This window comes from Scophthalmus maximus, chromosome 20, assembly GCF_022379125.1.
Source record: "Scophthalmus maximus strain ysfricsl-2021 chromosome 20, ASM2237912v1, whole genome shotgun sequence".
NCBI classification, from domain to species: Eukaryota; Metazoa; Chordata; class Actinopteri; order Pleuronectiformes; family Scophthalmidae; genus Scophthalmus; species Scophthalmus maximus.
In genome coordinates this window covers 16,059,586-16,071,678 of record NC_061534.1, presented here as the reverse complement: position 1 = coordinate 16,071,678, position 12,093 = coordinate 16,059,586, and the positions used below count along the sequence as shown (strand labels likewise).

Genomic DNA, 12,093 nt, shown 5'->3' with positions numbered 1-12,093 from the left:
ATTGTTTGTTGATCGTTTGGCTGCGCTGGTCGGGGCTCGAACCCGCAGCCTCGGGTATGGGAGATGTCTGTCGCCAGCGCCCCTCTTAAGGTTTCGGGTGACGTGATGTTTACAAACTGCACGCACAGTGTTGTGGGTTTCTGGGGGTTTCAATTTACAGAGCCAGGACTGAGCCCCCCCCCCCAAAGAACAGAGGAAATATTCGCTGAATTTGACAAAAAAATATTGGACATCTCCAGTCTGTTGCAGTGATTTTCAGAATAAAAAGAGGTGCTGCTGTGGACCAGTGTTAATGTCATGATGTGTTTCACTTACAGGAGAGGATGCTGAGTCAGAGTGGGGCGAACGCAAGGAGTCGAGATGTGTTTGGACTGCGCTGCCTTCCAGGTAAGACGGTGCTTTCAAGTGCATCTGGTTTCACTTTTCTGTCAAAACCTCTGCTTGTGATAAATCCACGCATCTCGCATTGACTTAATAAATAATGATTCAAGCTACTCTAACAATAGTTTTAAGCTGACATCATAATAAATCAAGCACCAGAAACTTGTAAAGGCACTGAATAATACAGCAGCTTGCAGTACGAACGTCTGTTAACAAGCTGCCACTGCTGCCCCAGCGTCACATAAAATATCAACACTCAGTAACATTGGGGCGGAAAAAACTGCCGCTGGATGCATTGTTCTCTTTCCTTTGATATTTCCATATTGCACTTGTAGCCGCACCTGGAGCAGGAATGCCACAGCAGGTGCTCTGCCCTTTGAGACGGGAAGAAATAAAAAGAGACTCGGTCAGTGGATAGTAGTTGAGATCAAGACAATCCACAGCTTCATTGCAATGCTGAAACGTTCCCAAATAATAAATGTAAATAAAGTCATCAGCTGGTGTCACAGTCTATCACAGTTTAAATCAGTGCCTCATGAAACACTGATGATAAGATCAGTGATAAGGTACAACGTGCCTGACAGTTCCAACTCATGCAGATCAATGCGGCAACAGTTGGTTCTTTGTTTTTTGTCCTATGTGACTTTGGTAGATGCATATAGTTAATTCACAAAACAAGATGTGTGTGGGCTGTAGTAGTAGTAGTAGTAGTAGTAGTAGTAGTAGTAGTAGTAGTAGTAGTAGTAGTAGTAGTAGTAGTAGTAGTAGTCGTCATGCCTTAATCATTTTATTCATTTTGTGTTGAAGAGTTGTGGTGAAAAGTTTTGTACTGGAAACAAAACATCATATATTCAGTTACCGGTTCGCGTATCAGCCTGTTCACGAATGACTATAGAGCTGCGATCAGACAGGCACTGAACTCCGGGCACTGTCCTGAACTTCTCCGGAGGTGCTGATGTAAGAACGCAAATATCCGCAGAATGTTGCACCGAGCATTGTTCGTAGTTTCTCCTGCCAGTCCCCTGTTATGATGTCGGTAGAGTGTCCGAGTGAGCCCAAGTGATATTACAGTGGGAGAATCTCCAGAGAAATCGCAGCAAGCGAGCGAGCGGGCGTGTTGGTGACTGTAAACAAGAACTCTGCTTCCCGCAGCGGATTTATCAGAGCCTCCTGCTGCCCTTCCCAGATGCCACAGAAAGCTCCAGAGATTATTCTGCTGTTCTCAATGTGGCTGACTCAGACAATCTATTGCTGCGTTCGTCATATGTGAAGCGCAAACTCCACAATTCCTGCGGCCATTGTCCATAGTTCATGTCTGAAAACAGCTAATGTGTTGCGAAATTTTAGCCCCACCTCCAGATAAACCCAAGTCTGCTCTGATTGGCCCAGTCTGTTGTGATTGGTCAACCGCTTTCAAAACATGTAGGAAATGTCGCGCCCCTTCACCAGAAAAGTGGCGATTCTCAGATTGAAGGAGGGGATACCCCAAAAGAGTCCAACAGTGACAGCACAGTGGGAGAGCAATCTGAACCAGTCGTTCAGAGTCAGGCTGTAGGGTTTAGCCATTTCACAAAAAAATGACAGGGTGGTCTTTTTTCCCCAGTTCGTGGGCTGGCAGGCTCCACAGATACCCACATTTATGTGCATACACACTGAAAAAGTGTTTTTTTTAATAATATGTCACCTTTAAAACACCTGCCGTCCACAGTACTAGTACACTAGTACTGTGGACTTACATATGTCCTGTCTCACACACAGTTGCACACATACACACATTTTGAATGTGTGCACAAACACACTTCATTGACTTTGTCTAATTTGTTTTCCAGCAGTGCGTTTTTATCAAATACTTTCCAGACTGTGCTGCTCCTTGACAGCACTCACAGAGGATCCTATTCTTAGCTGCTAACATTTCACCGTGAAATGTCCACCGTCTCTACTTCACATTTTTCCCCCTGCTGGCTTTCAACTTCATCTCCATCTCCAACAACACGGTACAGTTCTCTGTGCCCCCTCTTTCTTCTCCTTCTCCACCCTCATTCCAGGCAGATTATAAACACAGCTGTCCATGAGGACCAGTTTAACATCAAGAGAAAGAAGAAGACAGATGTGCTTCGGCAGGACTTTTTCAGAATTTTCAGAACCTTTTTTGTCTTTTGCCTTGGTGAGCTTCATTAGCTCATCTCTGAGTTAAATTACTCACCATATGTCTGCAGGGTGTGTACCGTTTTGGGCACTGTTTTTTTTTCCAAAAGTGGCTTCATATTTTTGGGGGCAGGGAAAACCAATCCTTTGGCTCTGTGCTCATGCTGCAGTGTTAAGTGTTGAGACAATTTGTGAGAACAAGTTCCCTTTCAGACACAAAGGAGTTGCCAGTCAGTGTTACAGCACGGAGTGAAAGGGCTCACATTGCACCTGCGGACTCGCTTTCTCCCTTTCCCTCTCTCCGAGACACACATGCACACACTGCAAAAACATCATTCTTTTGTCGACACGACTGTAAAATCAGGATTTGATAGTTCTCATATCAATTACAACACAGTGATGCTGTTAGTACATGGTTGGGTACCTTAGGTTTGCCTTGAACGCATGCTTCCTCAAACGAGATGCAGTGAGGAGTTGAGCGAAACTATGCGGATGCAGAACTCGTCCCGTTCTGTCAGTAGTTAACCGGCAGCGCTCGGCGTCCACGGCGTTCTCATGTGACACGGCGACACAGGACCGCAGAAACCGAGCCGGCCTGCGGGAGGGCAAACGGGTCAGGACAGCTCCAACCGCCATAGGTAGATCATGTACCTTTTCAAGGCTGGGAGTGGGGGGAAGGGGTGTGTACTACTCGCCATTCACACACAATGCCAAGAGACCAGGACCCCCTTCAGAGCAACTTCATAATCCCCTCTCTCCGCCGTCTTATGTTACTACTGGATGTTAAGGCTATCAATCAGCTATATACCTCGTTGATTGATGGACAAAAGACCTCAAGATTAGATTTTGATGTTGATGTTGAAAAAAAGTATTACATTCTCTTTGTTTCTCTCTTTGAAGGGTTATATTGCAATGTATTCTCCATAATAGGACAGAAAACATGGGGCCTGTAAAGTGTAAGTTGGCCATATTGGCAGTATGAATTGACTAGTTGTTGGGTAGTCAACAGAGTGGTCTCGAAATTTTGTGCTGGAAAGACTCCAGGCACTGAGGGCTTCTCAGTTGTTATTCATACAGAGAATATCCTCATCAGTTGGTCAGTATCATTAACTACTTCTGTATATCTAGATTTAACCCAAAGTAACCTATTCCTGCCCTCTTTTCTTCATCCCAGTGGAGGGATGAGGAGGGCAGAAGCCTTTCGCTCGGCGCGCATTTCTCGTTGCAAACGAGGAACAAATGTGGGTGAAAACAAATAAATCGGGGAATGAAAGTATTTGGTTCTGGCGTCTCTCAGCTGTATTTTCTCAGGCCGATCCTTCAGGTTCGCTCTCTCTCCTCATATCCGAGTCAGTGACCACAACATCAACAGAAACAGCTGAAACATTAAAGGGGAAACTCAAACTTAAACTGTGGGAAGGAAATATTTAAATTTAATGTAACAAACTCAACTTGTTCTTAATAGGATGTAGAGCTGCAACAGTTAAACGATAAGCTTCTCTGATTTCAGCTTCTTAAATGAGAGTATTTCCTGGTTTCTTTGGTCCATGACAGTGAACTAAATATCTTTTGTGTGTGGACAAAACAAAACATCATCTTGGGGGTTTGGGAAATGACATTTATGGATCAAACAATTAATCGAGAAAATAATCGTCAGATTAATTTATAGTTAAAATAATCGTTAATTGCAGCCCTAATAGGATGATATGATTAAACAGGTTCCTGAGCACATTTTTTGAGTTGAACTGATTTCTTCTACTTGAAAGTTATGTATTGTTTAAACTGATGCTGGCTCTGTCAGACTGTAAGGCCCCACATTGTTGCTTCATGTGGCACCTTATAAACCAAATAAAGATAAGAAATGCCATTAAATGTCTGGTAATAATACCATGATTCAATACACTTATTTCCTTGAGGCACAGCATTTGTTGTTCCTTCTTTCTGCAGTTTGGTCAAAACTAAAGGCCATTATTGCATTTTGGCCAAGTCTCTGGTCCGCCCTATAATGGTAACTGGCATTTCTAAAGATGTTTATTTCATTGAAGTAGCTGTACAGAGAATCTGAACTCACAGTCAGTTCTGTCTACAGCATAACATGCTGCTGCATGACTTTCTGTGGTTGTTGCCACAGTTGTTGAACAGCTGTAATCTTGCACAAATGTCCCAAACATCCGTGGCACATTATTATTATTATTATTGTTGTTATGAGTAAGTTTCGATATTGTGGCTTTAATTAAGAAAGTAGAAAGGTCACTAACACAGTGTTAGTGCAGCACATCATTACTCACTATCCGGAGCTCTGCAGGAAGAGCATAACACATCTTATTTCATTGGGACAACTGCCTCATAAACACCTTCAGTGGTCCAGCTGACTCACCAATTTCGTAAGTCTCACTAAAGAATGCAAACAGGACCACGGGCCTCTGTCCCGTGTCTTCCTTTTCCTTTGGCTGCAGGATTGTTTTGGGCTCTGTTGTGCCCTGGGAAGACGATAAATGAGGCACGCAAGGCCACAGATTTTCCTTTGAAAGACGAGCACTCAACAGAGGTTCACTTGTGTTCACCGTCCCAACAATCTTAAATCTCTGTAGCTGGATGATGTGCGGAGAGGTTCAGCACTTGGGTTTTTTAACCATAGTTTTTGGAAGCTAATGGGTGAAAGCATAATGACAGAGCAAGCCTTTAGGAATTAAAATCCTGAGCAAAGGCCCCCCTTCCTCCTTCTGTCACAGCGTAAACAAGTGTTTCATGTGTAGAAATGGTTGCTTCCTGTTTGTGCATTGGTATTCCCCAAAACACTCATCAAGCCAAGAGTATTCTGCAGAGACCGGGCTCAGCCCAACAACAGCTCCACTGTCGTTCTGTGTCGGCCCCGTGCTGGTTCCACATGTGCAACTGAAGACTTTTTTTGTTTCCTCAGAATGTGTTATTTTGCCGTATGTCTGGCCAAACCAAGGTCTTGTCATGGACAAAAAGGCCTCTCTTTTTTCTGCGTCTACCCAATCCTAGACTCTGTTGCCATGGAAACCCACAGTCTAGCTGGCATTGGCTTTGTACTCCTGCAAGAGACTATTAAAAAATGTGCTGTCTCACTGCAGTGTGTGTGTGTGTGTGTGCGTGTGTGTGTGCGTGCGTGCGTGCGTGCGTGCGTGTGTGTGTGTTTTTGTGTAAATGTTTCCCTTTCTGTTTTCTTTGAGAGGATTAATGCACATCTGTGTGTGTGTGTGTGAGATTTTTTTTTTCTGGGTGAAAGAGTTTGTTTTTGGAATCTTCAGAAGCTTGCTCTGCTTGTTTTCTCCTCCCCAACTCAACCAAAGAAGACAAAGGCTTGTTATTCTCTACAGCCTCAGTAGATTACCAGCACACACACAGTACAGATTTGTCATATTTTTTGAATGTCAAATTAAAGCTAAAAATTCCAAGGCATTTTCTCGATACATTTCTGGGAGATTTAAGATTTAATTTCAAATTGCTGTAACACAGTAGATGATCATCGTCTGAGTCGTCAACATCCTTTCTACACTTGACCGGATGAACATGTTGTTTGCCGGTCTGTCATTGATCTGTATTTCTGGCATAATACAGAGACGTGTTATTAAATGTATTCTAAATAATCTCCATACAATTCTAGAATACATGTCTGCAGTTTAAATAATATTCATTGCACATTTGACAAATAGGTGCGGTTTGATTCTTTTTACTGATGAACTTCTATTCTTCTATTTACCAGCAAACCAAACTGATGTTATGTAACTCAGAACAATCAGACTTAATGTCATCCTTAAGCTGGTGCTCTTATTGTTCCTCTGCTGCCTACCTGTCTACCGTGGCCCGAGGACTTTCAACAACTGAATGACATGCCTTGTTGTTTGAGGGGGTTTGTCAAACCGCAGCTTACTCTCAGTGAATGTCCGTGCCTGTTGTTTATCTGTCTGTGCACTTCCTGTTATTTATCCTCACCAGAAGCACCCCCCACCCGCCCATACACACTCAGTTACTCAATTTGACGCAGATGAGAGGTCAAAAACAGTCCGACACGTTCAAAACTTTAAACCCCTTTCCTGTCATACACTGCCTTACCCATGAATTCCATCATGTAACCCTCTGTGCTCCATGTCCATTTTGTCCTCACTAAGGTGAGTGTGTACTTCAGAGAGCTGTTATGGTGAGGAAGAAGTTGACCGCCAGGGAAGGAAGAGGTTGGCTGTCCGGGACCCTCTTCTGTACTCACTTCAGAGTGGCCTTCGTGCCCCAGGACAGTCCCAAATCTGATGTGAGCAAATACACACTCTGACACTCTGACAAATATGTGAAGTACATGTTTGACGGGATGAAAATTATTTTTGCTCACATACAGTATAGTCTTGGATATATTGGTGTGAATACACTCAGAAATGAAGAATGTTTTATTTATAGTCCTGTACATATTGTTCACAATGCAGGACAATGCAGACCCAGTGCTTTTAGGAGACCATGATGTGGCCTTGGCTTCTATAGAGAAGGTCGTGGTCGGTAAGTAAAACTCTACGCCCACGTTGTCACTCTCAACCAATAGGAAGTTTCAATTCAATACGAATTTGTGCTATGACTCAAGATTTATTGACTACTTTGCCCCCTGTATGAGTTGTGTACAGTGTATTATAACTTCTGCTGTAATAATGTTGAATAATCTTTGGATCTTGACCCTTTTTTTCTGTTAAAGAGGCAGTAATCGTTTCTAAAGCAATACGCGTTTTGTAAAAATCAGCGTATATTTCCTCACGGCCCGCTAGCTGTATGTCATGTGTGTGCGCCCCCCAAAAATTCGGGTTTTCGAAGCAGCCCTGGCTCAGTCAATAGAAAACAAAACAGATGGCCTCCGGCCACACCACACAACAACTGCGAGTGCAGTTTGTAAACATCACACGTCGACGCTTTAACAGGCGTGCTAGCGGGTGGAGCTGCAATTCAAGGCTTTTGGGCTAGTGGTTAGAGATTCGGTCTCCCATACAGAAGGTCGCGGGTCCGCAGCCCGGCCAGCGCAGTAAAATCACAACAACAACAACAACAACAACAACAAAGACACAAACAAGTTTTCTTCAAAATCGCTTACTGCCCCTTTGAATGTTAAATTAAAACCTGTCTCCCCTGTGTTGCAGTGGGCCCAAACAGGACGAAGCTGGTGACCCCAAACTCCTCGCTGAAGTTCACTCCAGAGGAGCTGGTGCTTTACTGTCGGGACATGAGGGTCGTATGTTTCCTGTTTGACCGCCTCACTCCTGACGCACAGGTCTTAGAGGTGTGTGTCCGTCGCCTGGTTCTAGCTGGTAGTGATACTGGAATTTTCCAGTTTCACCTTTATTATTATTAATATTACTATCCCTGTATGTGTGTGCTGGAGAGATTTGTGTGCTAGGTTGGTGAATATTTTCATCCAACTTTGAGTGTGTGTGTGTGTGTGTGGCACACCAGAATTGGCTTGAATTCAAGGCTCTGGTTACTGTCATCAGTTATCTCAGAGCCTGAGGACCTCTGCCTGAAGAAGCTGATCTGTGCCCTTGTGTTGAAAGCTGACGACCTTTGTCATGTTGATGCGCTCACTGTTGTTTCCCCTCCTCAGATGACCTACACCATCGCCAAGACCTACCAGCCTCTGAAACCAGGATCGGTCTTATCTTTCCAGAACGCTGCTCTCGGGAGCGTAGGTGAGCACATTAATGTCTGCATCTGCATCCGTTCCCTGCCTGGCACTGATCAGTCCATCATTCTGTTTATCAGGACACAGCTCCACACACTCATGTTGACAGGGTGCTGTTGTGGAATTTTTGTCTATCCTCCCTGAGAAACTCTTAAGACGAGTCTTCTCAGGCACCAAGTGAGCCATCTTATCTATGGCAAGCCAAAAACAATCTGAGGGCAGCTGAAGTCTCTCTCGAGGTGTCATAGTCGCGGGGAGATGACGACATTACTCAAAGCTAAATACACTACAGAGACCGGAGATAGGCAGACTACTGGATCTTGGGACGCCAAACACTGTGAACCTGTTGATCTGTGTAGCGAACTAGAAGTCTCCTCAATATTGAGCTCTTATAATAAACACTTCTGCTTAAGACATCCACGGTTTCCATCTCCCTGATTCCACTTCATCAGTTATTCCATTTCAGGTGCAATTTACTGGGGGGGATGTGTGGGATTTCCCCCTTTCTGGTCTTTCTATCCCCACCTCTGCTGAATTATTTTCATCCCCGAGTGCGACAAGATTTATCTTTCCCTGAAAGTGATCGATGCTACTTCACCAATAGTTCATATAAAATACCTAAAATCGTAATGTTTAAACTAAGTAAAGCACTGCAAGTCTATAGTGTGATAGAACAATAAAATCCGAAATGGACCTCCCACTGTCAGCGTTCGCGAGACAAAAGACCTAATGATCCTGGTTCCATCAGCCTTGATCACTGCACGGCCTTCCAGAATGTCACCCAGCACGAATATCTGGAAGGGGGATTTAATTCTTGCATGTTTTGTTGTGCAGTGCAGTTTGTGATAACCTCACTCGCAGGCAAACGATAAGCTACATGCTCGCGGGTAATGCTAGTGCTTATATCCTTTAGCTCCTTTGGTAGAGCGCCTGTCTCCTATGCCGGAGGTTGGGGTTCAAAGCCACCTCGCGACACATGATGGATTTATCCCCCCTCTCTGCTTTTTTCACCCTGGATGTTGATTTATAATAACCAATAGCCTGTAAAATTTTGTCAGTTATACAATTTGATCCAAAACAACAAAATGAATAGTAGTGAGACCTTGAAAAATGAATTTTCATTTTGTGTCAATGACAGGGCAATGATTGAGAGCTGATGACCTCAAGTGTTTGTCATTCAATCTGTCCATCATTCAGATTTTTTTTTCCTGTGCATATTTGACTCTGATGAATATTAATAGAGGTAACAGCTCAGTGGAAGTGTGAAGCAAATGCCCACATTAATCTGGAACACAGCATGAATGTGTTGGGTGTTTTACTTGCCTTCAAAAATCTGTTCTCACATTTTGGTTTTCACACAGTCCAGCTCCTGAAAACAGTTTGTACCCAAAACTGCGATCACAGTTTGTGTCACTTCCCTATGACTTAAACTCGGTTTCATCTTTTTTGTTTCTGTTTATTTCTACCTTCCTCTGTTGTTCTTCTTCTACATACTTTAATAATGTCTTCTGCTCTCTTGGATACTGGAGAGAATATGAAACAGGAAACATTATGGGTTCCTGTGCAGACCATAATGACATATGAAGCTCACATCCCCTCTGGTTGGCAAATTAGAAACATTCTCTTCTGTGGTGACGCAATGAAAATACGGTCTCTGAAACCGTGTCCAGATGTGAGGAGATCTCTCCAAGTTTTGCAAGAGAGACTCACTGAAGGGTTTGGAGGGCGGATCTGGACAGTGATTGAAAAGATTAGTTTGGGACAGATTAAACCCATCATAATTAGATGTAATGTTGTGCTATCGGAGATTAGGAATCCAGCTCTGTTTCAGCATATAGGACACACTTAATGTCTTGTCAACGAAACAAAAACTCAGCTGGCTGTTCCCTTCAACATATATATTGGGAAATATGAGCCCTTCTGCACAATGCGTTTTTCATACTGCACATTCTAATGTAGTTTTACTTTTTATATATTTAATTTATTATTGTACAGTTTGCTCTTCTCTGTACTAACAATGCTTGTTTTTTATTTGCTTTATCCTCCCCTTATTGACTATGTTTGTTATGCACCAGTCACCAAAACAAATTCCTTGTATGTGGGAACCTACTTGGCAATAAACACAATTCTGATTCAATACATTATGCTATGTTAAAGCTAAACTAGGCTGACCAGGCTGTGGAGGAGCTGGTGGATAAATACTGCATGAAAGAAGAAGTTGAACCTACTGTTCAACTCTGCCCCAGGGGTCAAGTGTGTCCAGGGTGTGATCAGTGCTCTGTACCACCAGTCCCTTGCAAATGTTGGGACAAGCGAGCACCTCAGACTGTTGTTCATGAACATGCAGTTCATTCACTCCACTGCCAAAAAGACAGTTTCTAAAATCCAAGCTTACCACACTTTTCAAATGATTCTGGCTGAATTCTTGATGCTTTTACCTTCTCTCATCTCCCGCTAAATTTAGTCCGGTGGGAAAAGGAAGCAAGCCCTCTGACTTGATGTGTCTCACAGTCAGCTGTGCCTGCCTGCTGGACGGCCAACTTTTAGCAGTGTTTCATCCCGTGTCCGTGTTTTTCAGTTAATCATTGCGGCGATTAAAGCTGCTGATTATTTGGTCCATAAACTATCATATAAAGAGGGAACAATGCCAATCAGAAGCTCCCAATAATGACCAACTTTGCAAAAGCTTGAATGTTTTCCATTAACGATTATATAAAATAGAAACACACAGTAAATCCTCATTAGAGGAGCCTGACACCCCGGATCTCGCTCTTTACCTCTATTCTCACCTCTTTCAAAAATCAACTCAAACCCACCTTTTCAAGAAAGCATACAATACATGACTGCCACTTGAATCTTTGTGTTTTTGTTCTATACTTTGTTTTTCATGTAAGCATCTTTGAGTCTTTTGTTTTCTCTCTTTGTGAGTAATTTGTTTTTTGTATTTGTAAAGCGTCTTTGAGTGTCTACAAAAGCGCTATATAATACCTATATTATTATTATCATTATTATTTGGTTAAAAGCTTGTCTTCCCAAAATTGATATATACCATTTTAGATAAAGTATGATTAAAAACACAATTTCCTCATAAACTGTATCTGAGCTATGATATAATATTTGCACTCTGTCACATCGGTATATTTTCGGAATCTCATGCGTTTGAATAACCTTCCCTCTCCCAGAAATGAAGCAGTTTCTAAGCAACCGTCGCAGAGACACCCACATGAACTGGTTTGAGTCTGCCTTGGACTGGGAGCAGGAGCTGGAGCGGTGCGGGGCCAGTGGCTGGAGAGTGAGCTCAGTGAACGACCGCTTTGAGATGTCCACCAGGTAAATTCACACCACATATGGTTTAAAAGAAATGTGAGAATCTCTCACAACTCACATGGCTGCTGTCACTGTACTGTTTCTATTTTGCCTGTAAACCTGAGCGCTCCGTGTCCTGTCAGTCTGCCCAGGTTCACCGTGGTTCCACACAGGGTTTTAGACACTGAGCTGAAGAAAAGCTTCGCCCACTTCAATGAAGGACGCATCCCTGTGAGTGCACTTAGTTCTGAGATATCGATTCAACCTGCCACTTCATATACTGCTATTCATTCTAACACCCACTGGTCCGTGGGTATTTGTAAACAGATATCTTATACTCTCACAGCCTCAGTCCTCTACATTGTGAAAAATATGTTGTGATTTTCTCGCAAAACCTGTTTAATCTGATTTTATTTTTATTTTGTTTATTTTTATGTTTTCTGCTCGGCTCAAGACTGTGTCTGTAATTCCCTTATTTGTATTAAGTTAGACACAAATATTCAAATTGGATTTGGAAATTGGATCAAACACATTTTCTAGGTCACAGCAGACAAAGTTGCCATTGAACAACCCCCGTTTCGGCC

At 43.0% G+C, this 12,093-nt stretch overlaps 1 protein-coding gene across 4 annotated transcripts in view; it reads left to right on the top strand.

The window, feature by feature from the left end:
• Window positions 1–12,093, top strand: part of mtmr11 (myotubularin related protein 11) — a 31,031-nt gene that overhangs the window by 7,728 nt on the left and 11,210 nt on the right. For all 4 annotated transcript variants that reach the window (XR_007030219.1, XM_035607510.2, XM_035607512.2 and 1 more), the window contains 7 exons: window positions 318–387; window positions 6,663–6,799; window positions 6,969–7,038; window positions 7,665–7,804; window positions 8,126–8,210; window positions 11,386–11,533; window positions 11,653–11,740. Coding sequence is in view for 3 of the 4 variants with exons in the window: in XM_035607510.2 (XP_035463403.1) it covers window positions 318–387; window positions 6,663–6,799; window positions 6,969–7,038; window positions 7,665–7,804; window positions 8,126–8,210; window positions 11,386–11,533; window positions 11,653–11,740 (738 nt within the window). In the remaining variant the exon portion in view is untranslated. The remainder of the gene's footprint in view (window positions 1–317; window positions 388–6,662; window positions 6,800–6,968; window positions 7,039–7,664; window positions 7,805–8,125; window positions 8,211–11,385; window positions 11,534–11,652; window positions 11,741–12,093) is intronic.